This window comes from Spinacia oleracea, chromosome 1, assembly GCF_020520425.1.
Source record: "Spinacia oleracea cultivar Varoflay chromosome 1, BTI_SOV_V1, whole genome shotgun sequence".
In the NCBI taxonomy this organism is placed as follows: domain Eukaryota; kingdom Viridiplantae; phylum Streptophyta; class Magnoliopsida; order Caryophyllales; family Amaranthaceae; genus Spinacia; species Spinacia oleracea.
This window is the reverse complement of record NC_079487.1, coordinates 118,613,843-118,624,652: the sequence shown is the minus strand read 5'-3', so window position 1 is coordinate 118,624,652 and position 10,810 is coordinate 118,613,843. Positions and strand designations below refer to the sequence as shown.

Sequence of the window (10,810 nt, the reverse complement as noted above, 5' to 3'; positions counted from 1 at the left end):
AAAAGGTAAGGATTTCTGAATTAGCAGAATCGTGATCCAAATTTTGGGTTGGTTTTTCCCTGACCATTAGGTCTAGGTCTTGACCAATCCAAAAAGAAGGCTCGGCTCTACCGATGTTAAGTCATGGACTGGTTTCTTCAGCCCTTTTTCTGATTGCAGAGTTGCATGAGTTTTTATCATTTCAAACCATCAAATGGCCAATCCTTTTCACAAATTTAAGGTTACTAAAGTTGTTACTGAGTATAAGATATGAGAACCATTGCTTCTGGTTTTTCTTTTTTTTTTTTTTTTTTTTGAGGTTATTCAAAGACGAAAACAGAAACGACCTCATAAGATTCATAACACAACCTGGTACAAGCTGAAAGCAAATGCTGACAATTTGCCCAGTGATGGAGTCTAATAAAACATCATATTCGCTGCATTAATTCCAGAGGGACTTTCATCAAACTACCATACAACAATGTAATATATCATGAATTTGTAGGGATCACAAATGCTGCAACATAAGCTAAACCAAATAATCCAAGATAGAAAATATAAGGTACAATGGTGTGCAACACATATGTGGTTGCCTGGGGAAGGATCTAAACGTTGTTCAAAGCAAGCCCTTAACAAGTTAAATCTATTCGGTCATTGGCACGGGGCTTGCAGCAGCAGCACCCCAAATATCCAACAACGAATTCTGTGGCTCCAATTCTTCATGCCACAGTGGAAGTTGGTCACCTGGGTAGAAATTTCTGGTCACTCCCTCTTCGTTGATCTGAAACGATTCAATAAGAGTTAGATTTTCATCAGCATTGTCGCTATATTACATGCAACATTCCAGTTTAACTAGAAGAAAGTTAATAGTTGTTAACAGAAGACAAAAGGGAAGAAAGGGGGATCTTACTATGACAGTTCGAACAACACCACCACTGGCGCCATCTCGAGCAATAGCAAGGGAGACTGCTTTCTTCACTAATTCCTGAAATAGAAAAATAAATGGTTCTTCAGAGAATAGTATTTGCTTTCTCAAATTAAAGAGGAACAAAAAAGGGCAAACCAATTTATTATGTTGCATTTCCATAATCCATAATAGTATTCGTAGTATTTTACTTTGACAATTTTTGAGACAACCAGGAACGAAAAAAATTGACAGATTACAATACATTGATATGCTACAAAGACAATGAGATAAAAGATGGGGGGTAAGGGAGAGGGAAACACAGCAATCTAGGTCTTCTTTAAATTGACTGAATTTATCAGTTCAGAACCATTGAAAAAATTTAGCATAACAGTATTCAGACCAGTGAACAGCCAGCCAAATTATATTCATGACTCATGAGACAAATTGAGGGTTTCCTTGATGCAGGTCATGTAGCTATGAGTTTTGTGATCAACAAGTAAATACCTCAGCTTCATCCTTGGACATTCCGTCTTTCCATGCTTGATCAAGAAATCCATACAAATATGAGGAGCCAGATCCTGCAAAAGAATGATTTAACAAGTTAAGCATCCGCATGGCAACAAGGCAGCATCGCAATAAGTAATCAAGCTTATAAGAACACGTATAGAAAATAACTATAACCAATTAAGAATAACATGAAGGCAAACAGAGTTATCAAGTTGTAGCCCTGAACTTCTTTGGCCAGGTAAACAAGAATACGTATTTAAATCCTTCATCATCCAAGCACATACTTCCTCGTTTCATTTTAGTTGACACGTTTCTATAGGCACGTTTGTCCGATTTCAAACGTTCATATATTCCATTTTCAACAAGCAAAAAACTATAAAAAGTCAATAGTTGCAAAATATACATGAGACAAATCTAATAAAGTAGAAAACCAATAGGTACTATCCTACCATGCTTGTTGCAGGAGCCTCTATGAAGGCATTGGGGTAACGATAATGATGACAAATCACAAAAGAAAGCCAAATTATAAATAGTGTCAAAGCAAAAAGTGTGTAACTAATTAGAAACGGAGGAAGATTCAGTGTTCCAACACTTCCAATATAGTCTCTGTCCCTAAAAGATCGCCCATTTCATCTTTCAAAGTCAAAGTCAAAATTAGCTTTGACTGTAGTTACCACCAATAGACAATTAAAAACATACGGTCTTGTTAGATTCGTCTCAAATGTGTTTTCAAAACATCATCTTCTTATAATTTTATCAATACAGAATTGAAGAAATTACTAGTCAAAGGTGTGTCTTGGAGTTCAGATGAACAATAAATGGGTAATCCTCGGAGGAACGGAAGGAGTATCAAGCTAAATAGATCATTGAACTACTTCAACTCAAGCTAAGTTGGGAAATCCTCCAACTTATAATTACTTCTGCTAAATAGATCTCCTGATTGTTTTAGCTTTTATTACAAAACAATTAACACTTATTCATGGAAATCATAATCTAGTCATTTTCATCACAACAAGATGACCAAAACCACAACATCTACAAGCTATGAAGCTCGGGTACGCCTCCCAGGCGCCGTTTCCCGTACCGGGTACGGGTACGGTACGGATTCGCCTTGGATTCGTACCCAAAACAAATCCAAAGGGCCGGGTACGCGGGCTATGTTTGGGAACGGCTAAGGTGAAGTCTGGGACGGGGTGGGTACGTTTTCTAAGGAGGAAGACACGTACCCTATAGGTTTCATGAAATCTGAGAGGCCCGCCGGTCACCGATCGTCTCGCCCAATGATACAATGTCCATTGAAAAAGATGGCGAAGGAAGAAGAAGACGACTGTTTTTTTGTTTGTTAATAATGGCGATGGAGAAAAAGGATGAAGAAGACGAAAAAGAAGACGAGCCTTGTCCTTCTATTAATTTATTACGGAAGTAGTATTTTAGTTTTCTTTTATTCATTATTAAGTGTTTAGAGGCGTACAGCTGTACAGCAAGGCAGTTAGATTCTTAGTTTAATATTATGAGGATGAGGATGTACAGCTGTTACTCATTACGCCTGTTTGTTAGTACTGTATTGTTTTTTCACACTGACCAAGTCTTTACCAGCTGTTTTGTCTTATCAAAAAGAGTATTTTTTTCTTTATTTATTTTTCTTTTTTCATTTAATTTTTTATACAAGTAAGGAACACGTGATATAAACATTTATTTATTGAGAGGTTATTTATTTTGTTTTATGGTTTTAATTTTTACAGATTCTAAAATTTAAAGTCCCATAAAGGTTATTTAGATATTAAATTTAGTTATTTTTTTGGTATTTTTAACTATGAACTATTTATATGCGGATGTTTAATTTAGTTAAATTTTTTTTTTTGCCGAAGCCATACCCGTTTTTTGCAATTTTAATTTTGCCGTTTTCTGTCCCCGTACCCGTTTCCGTGCAACATAGTCTACAAGTATACACTCACAAAAAACCTGTGAATGCAAAATATTCGCACCAACATTAACCTAAAAGTGAATCTCAGTCATGAACATGAATCAACAATCTCAGACAGCAGCACAACTACAAAACTCAATATTTTTGAAGCACGTTATGTAATTATGGCAACTGGCACACCACAGACACTTTAAGGCTCTGTTTGGTAAGGCGTAATACGTTTTCATTGTAAAATGATTTTCCATGGAAAACATTTTTCAAGGGAAAACACAATTTCAAACTAGTTTTCCTTTGTTTGGTACTTTAAAGGAAAATGAGAGAAAATGGTGAAGATTAAGGGGAAGAAAGGAGAGGGAGGTAAGGAGGAAAGAAGGAAAAGTGTTTTCCCTCCCTTTCAAATGGAAAAGGGTTTTCCACCTTTGAGGGAGTCGTGGAAAATTGTTTTTCATCCCTTACCCAACCAAACAACGTAAAATGATTGAAAAGGGAAAATTCGTTTTCCATGAAAACGTTTTACGCCCTACTAAACGGAGCCTAAGTCAATCAGGTAACTACAATTATGAACTCAATGTCAAGTGTGGCAATTGCGCTCAAGAAGGGACATACCTCCAATGGAAAAAGGCTGTTCTATGATTGTCCCACCAAGTGGAATTCCATATATTTTACCCCCTTCATATTTATCCCAACCTCCGACAATCATGCCTGTTTGTAGTGTATCCTGTAGGAAGTTCACAAAACATTAGTTTACCATAAAGCAACCAAGGAAGAACAAACTAAAAGAGTGTTATGCATAACAAGACAGATGAAAAATATGATGAACAGGAAACAAAATGCCACATGCAGACATAGCACAATAACCTCCGTCGCCTAGTTAAAGAACGTAATAATTTACAATTTGCCAGGCAAAACCGTGAAAGAGCAAGTAATGAAGACAGAAAAAAATTATTACCCTCCAGATCCTCTAATCAAAATGTGCCTTAGGACAATTTACATAATTAATTAGGTAAAGACTGACAACAAGAACACCTTCCGCTGGCATGTTCAAGGGAAGACAATGTCCACTGTACACAAGGTTATCACTACCTATACAAGACTCGCACGAAATGTTGGTTTTGGTTACTCGCATAAAATACAATAATTAAGTACACTAAGGACAAGAATGGAGAAAAAGTTGACATGGCCGATCGGAGTAAACCCATAAACAGGTTGTTCCCGACAAAATAATAACAAAAACTGTATCAAGGTATGACAATGAGAATAAGACACAAACAAATTATAAATCTAAAAAGTTCAAACCAACCTTATTGCCATACGCTAGTAGTCTGACAAGATTCGCAGCAACTTTGACAGTAGCAGGCTGTCCCAACTGTATCCTGTTATACACAAATATAAGCAAAAAATATAAAAAGAATGGAAAAGGATAGGAGACATTAAAGAGTGCAAAACGTTCTCCAAAATTCAATATCAAATTGTGTATGGGTGAAACTCCCTTAATGTCATTCTAATATACGAAGTATTTCTTTATAACTTCGACGAGTAACATATAAAAATATAAATCTGCATATTACTCTAATTAATGTTCTAATTTTCACCATGGCGACCATGCTAAAAGAGTTTTGATTATCTTTAAGCCCTATCTAAAAAAAATGAGATGTTACTCCGTAACTAGCAATCTTGGAAGATTAAAAGGCCCAAAACAAAGAAAGGCGTCAGAAGCTCTTTAAAGGCCAGATAATAAAGATATGAAGCCTAAACAAGACTCGTAAAGGCTTTTGGAATATACATGTCTTATCCATGTCTCTCAGATCCAGCATCCATGCCCTGCATAGGTTGGAGCCTAGCTTGAAAAACTAGGAAAATGATTATGATTATCGTATTTGTACGTTTTATTAGCAATCTGTTACTGTGCCACATAAGTTCTCTTAGTTTGTGGCTGACAGCTAACTCGTTTGCAGTGCATAATTTGGTCTTCAGTTTTAGACCCATGAGTCAAGAGACTCAAGACCCGCATAATCATGAGGGTGTTCACTACTATTCTGAAACTTTGTAATATCTTTAAAATTTATGATACATAAATATCAAATGAAAGGTACTGTAATGGAAAAGCAATCCTGAGCTGCAGAAAGTTAATTTGAGTCATCATACAAAAACCATTTCCTGTACATTGAGGTTTTGCTTATAAATTTTAGAACAGCGTTTGTATGACGGCATTGGAGTCACACAAGACAAGCCTCCAACCAGATCCTTAATCAACAAAGGAAAAGAAGCTAGAGCCAGGATCCCTTGATTCTTTTGTATTCCCTACACTGAGAGGATCTAGATCCCTCGAATGGAGGATACATATTTGCAGAATCTGTTTTACCCTTTTGGCAAGTGGTTGGGCAGAAAAGGGAAAGAAACGGAAAAGTGAGCATAAGAACAAGAGAAAAGCCGATGTCAGTTTCTCTTCGGCTAAATGAAGTCCAAAATACTCTTACCTCTTAAAGCATTCCACAAAAACAGTTGTATAATATCATTATATCAACACCATTCAAAAAGAATACAGAAAGATAAGAGGGAAAAAGTTCAAGAACTTTGAAGCACGAGGAAAAATTCATCACAAAGAATAGCTTAAAAAACTAGAAGTTGAAGAAGCATGAAGAAGTAGGCTTACGTGTGCTGATGAAGAAAATATCGTACATAATCAGATACTATCTGAGAGTCTGCAGCCTGCAATATTGCCCATGATTAAAATCAGTGAACTGAAAATATCAGCCAGCACCTATGTATCTTATATCAGTCACTCGTTGCTTTATAATAATTACAGATTTACAGCAATAATAGGAAATAGAATATAACCAAGGAATAGTGAAGTTAGGAAATTAAAGACAGGTATCAGCATTAACACGAGCTTTAGGGTTTTTTTAAAAAAATGATACAATTTCGATATAAGTTGCCAAAACCTCGAATGCTTAAATAGTTAAATATTACGAAGTTCCAAATTCTATACATGCCTTGCATAGATATATAAAGAAAAAAAACAGGGGTGCAAGGAGTCCCCATAGCCAGAGAACGAGGCCCAAGGAGAAGGAACACATTTCACACACACAAGGCATTTATTTAAACAAAAACTTTGTTATGAAATTTTACAAAATGCTTTCTGCCCGAAACATCATTTGTGCAAAAAAGGATTGAAGACCCTTCATCCGTCACACATGCCCATTTTCTTACCAACTTAAAAGACACTTCTTTTATCAGCAATTTGGCATTGTTCTTCACTACTTAAAAGTGTAAAAGATAAGAGGATAAGAACCAGATATGAGAAAGAGCAGAACCAAGGAAAAGAATGAGGTGTAAATCAAATAGGAGATGTCAAAGAATCAAATTGAGAGACAGAATTCAGAAGGCAGAATGAAGGGGTTGAGATAACTAATTAGAAAATTCAATGTGTTCTTTGTTTACATATTACATATTACCTCTTCTTTGTTTAGTTAACTACAGCTCTAGGCCAATAAGTTCTCAGAAGGAAAAACCATAGAAACATCAGAGTGCCTCCCTTTCTAAAAGGCAATATGGAGCCTGCACCCCTTTCACCTTAAAGGTGTGTTCTATTCACCTGATTTTCACTTATTTTTTCTGAACTTATTAAAACTTACCAAAACTTAATTTAGTTATACGTTGTACTTGGTCAACCCTTATTTTTCCTGAACTTATCGTATCTGAACTTAACTGAACTTATTTTTCCTGAAATAAGTGGAAATAAGGTGAATAGAACAGGGCCTTAATAATGGGTGGTCTGGCAACGAGGCCAAAACGCCCTGTGCCTCATGCCTAGCAATGCACAAGCAATCTCTACACTTGCCATTATTTATAAAAGGTCCCTGCCTCCCTTGATCTTTCCGGGTAAAGCAGACCCTTGGTTTTCAAGACCTTATTTTAGATAATGGTCCTAACCAAATCCTATATAATAAGAACTTACTGCACTGCCTTAAGCCTATATCGTCATGACATAAAAAAAAAATATTACTCATTCCTTGACCCCCCCCCCCAAGGTTATATCTCCGAAACAGGTGAAAACAAGCTTCTGGAACAACAGAACCTCCATACTTCTTTACTTCATACAAGTTTTGAAAATAAATTGTAATTGAAATCAATAAAACTGAAGAGAAGGCAACTACAAATTGACGAATTGATATTACTTCTTTATTTTAATATAAACCCACTAAGAAGATCAATCTCCAAACCCCAACTTATTGAGAGAATAAATCTTGATTTCCAACTACTATCGGTTGTAACTAATGAGTAACTCACATAAATGGACCACAGATTTCTCTTTTTATAACACAACACTGCTAACACGGGAAAAATCTGAAGCAGCACTTGCCAACAAGAAAGCACCGTCTCATCGCAAATGGTTCAGTGCTCACTCCAAGAAATGCAATCTAAGAAAATGTTCACCGTTACCTTATTAACATTATCAATACCTCGGTCAAATGCTCTTCGCAGTCCTAAAAGAATAGTATGTAACAAGCAAATAACAGCATTCAATGGATCCATACATCTCCAAAAAGTTTAGCTGTCCAACCTTGGTAATACAAGGAAAGTTGTACATATAATTTTCAAAAAATTAAGATGTAATTGTTCTCCAACAAAAATAAATCCATACTCTACCAAGTTCCAAGTCTACCGACACAACGAACTAACATGTTTACGTTCCCAATTTCTACCAATTAAAACAGACAAGAGAAACTCTAGGCCTTTTTCTTTTCACTTCCCTTCCCGTTCTTTCTTGCCCTTCATAGTCATCACAGAAACCAAACGAGGAGAAAAATAAGTACCTTCTACACTACTTTCAAATAAATGAATTAATGGGGCTTTAACTAAGTAAAGATGGGCTATCTATTGGACCTTTCACCGGAAAGTATTACCCATACTAATAACAGCATCCCCTAATAATTCAAGAAACTAAGGAACATGCTTGCAGTTACAAGCCTAAAATTATTTGATTCCCTTTTCTCCCACTGATATAATATAGCAAGTTTGAACCGCTTATCAATGCTCAAAAGTCGAGGAACTGAACCAACATTCACAGAAGCCTGTATCTGAAAACCAGTAGGATGTGAATCTAACAACAAAACTGATCCGTCTAGCCAATCATACACACTAATCCCAGGAAGAATTATGATTTTAACTTGGAAATTTGTACCACGATAAAACACATCCAGCATCTCTGTTACTCTATAAACAGACAGCATACCCAAGAACTTCTAACTCTACAAAGAACAACAGCTGTAAAATGACTGTGCCACAAAAATTCCCTGAGTAATATCAGACACCTAAAGATTTAAGCTGAAAGAAATTGACAAGCATTCCCCCAATACAACCCCAGAAATGTAGTCTGACTGACGTACCAGCTAAACTATTAAGTATATCAGACCCTTAAATATATCAAAATACACAATCCTAGATAAGAGAAAATCAGATGATACATAAAACGCAATACTAAAGATACCAATATTACATAAAAGAATCAAAATGCCAACAATAAAGAGTAAAATTAAGATGGCATTACCGATCCAGAACGGCAAACATAAACATTATCAGTCAATTGAGTTATCTTGTCCGATGCACGATTCGCAACATAAACACCTGTCAAATACGAAAGCAACATAACAAAACTATCAAACTCTATAAAATAAAGTTCGAACTAGCTAAAACCCTAGAATCAAAAATCCCAAATTTTGTTTTAATCCCAAGTTCAAAATGAAATGAAACCCAAATCAATTGGTGCAAATTGAAGATTTGGGCCGGTGAGAAATCGCAAAAAAAGTGGCCCGAAAACCTAGTTACCTGTGCTAGTACGAGAATCGGCGCCGAGGATAACACCGTCCTTGTAAGTGACACCAATAATGGTGGTTCCCATGGAATGAGGGGCGTTGAGACCGAGGTCCTCCATTTTCGTATGCTGTGGAGAGAGAGATAGAGGGATTTGCAGAGAAATCGGACGGTTTTGCAGATGGTGAAAGGGGAATGAGGAAAGAGGAGAGTATAGATGGAGATCGCAGAGCACACTGACTTATTGAGCAAGGCAATAACGTATGAAAAAGCAAATGCGGCCTACTTTTTTTATTTCTTTACTTTTTCCTGGCTCGGCTCTCGGCTAGGTGGCTTTGAAAGCGCTGGTGACACGATACATCTCACAACTTAAGCTACTCAAACTCGACTTGGTTAAAGACTTAAAGCTCGATCAACATTTTCCTCAAGTGAACTCTACTCGAGATACTAAAAAAAAAAAAAATCGCCAAAAAATTGATATTATTATTTGAATGATATTAATACGAATACGGATCGGGTTTTTTAGAAAATATTTCGGTCCGTTTTTCCGGTGCAATCCGAATTTTTTTAGAAGTTTGCGGGCTTTGGGCAAAGTGAAACAACAATTTTAGTTATAAATTTGGCCGGTTCGAAATTGGGCCGAAAAGCCTGTTATTTTTTGGCCCGAAATAGCGGATTTTAAGACACACAAAATTGGCCCCAAGCTGGCTTGACCCGACATAATTGACTAATTTTTATGCTCTCAGCCTGGCCTGCCTTTTGATCAGGTCTAACTAAAGTTTAGTGACCTTCTATATAATGTTACATGGTTAATTAATGATGTAACACAATTTACTATTCTTGTATTACTAGCAATACCTTTTATAACTCAGTTATTTATCAACACTCTTTATGTAGCGAGTTGTATCTCATATGACACGAACGGCGTTTGTAAGAAAGTATATATGTAATTCATATATTATTCAAAAACTACAAATACAAGATTCGAACCCACGACTTGGTTAATTCATATAGCGTGTCAGTGTGTCACGCATAAATTTTATAAAATTATGCTGATTTAAATTGAAAAAAAACTCATCAAATAGGTCTCATTTTTCAAAAACTACTCTTTACCATGTTTTAAGTCCAAGGTAGATTTATAATAAAAAGGTTGCATGTAACGCCCCAACCTCTAATTCAATTATTAAAGCATAATTAGCAGCGGAATTAACCTAATTGGGTCGGGACATTACCCGCCGTAACTCCCTATTGGGAATTACAAGGCAACCATCAATCATAAGCTACTAAATCCCAAGAGTTATTATAATAATTCTTTATATTGCCGAAATAAAAGTACATAGCTTACTAAGAGTCTTTGATTAAACTATCAAAACTTAAAACATAAACTAGGTGGGAATTATTAAAGTGAAATCCTCGCCACTACTCGTTCCCATCGATCCCAGCGGTACCTAAAACAGAAAACAAAATAACGGTGAGCCGAAGACTCAGTAACGAACTATTCTAGCAACGTAAATTCTTTTCAATTCATTTTATTTAATAACACAGGGAGAGTAGAATAACGTAAAACATTTTATAAAATCCTTTATTTAATTCATTTTCAACTTTAGGGTGCACATGCTAGTCGTGGCAAGTATGACATGGTGGAACGTCTTCCACGATGGACCGCTGTCCATAAACAT

At 36.1% G+C, this 10,810-nt stretch overlaps 1 protein-coding gene across 1 annotated transcript; it reads right to left on the bottom strand.

Annotated features, from left to right (window-relative positions):
* Nucleotides 1-312: 312 nt before the first annotated feature.
* On the bottom strand, nt 313-9,398 carry LOC110783914 (proteasome subunit beta type-6). The gene is made up of 8 exons (XM_021988299.2): nt 9,147-9,398; nt 8,869-8,945; nt 5,971-6,026; nt 4,618-4,690; nt 3,924-4,035; nt 1,391-1,464; nt 890-964; nt 313-760 (listed from the first exon to the last, which is right to left on the bottom strand). The coding sequence occupies exons 1-8, from the start codon at nt 9,250-9,252 to the stop codon at nt 623-625; spliced, it is 711 nt and encodes a 236-aa protein (XP_021843991.1). The 5' UTR covers nt 9,253-9,398; the 3' UTR covers nt 313-622.
* Nucleotides 9,399-10,810: the final 1,412 nt, after the last annotated feature.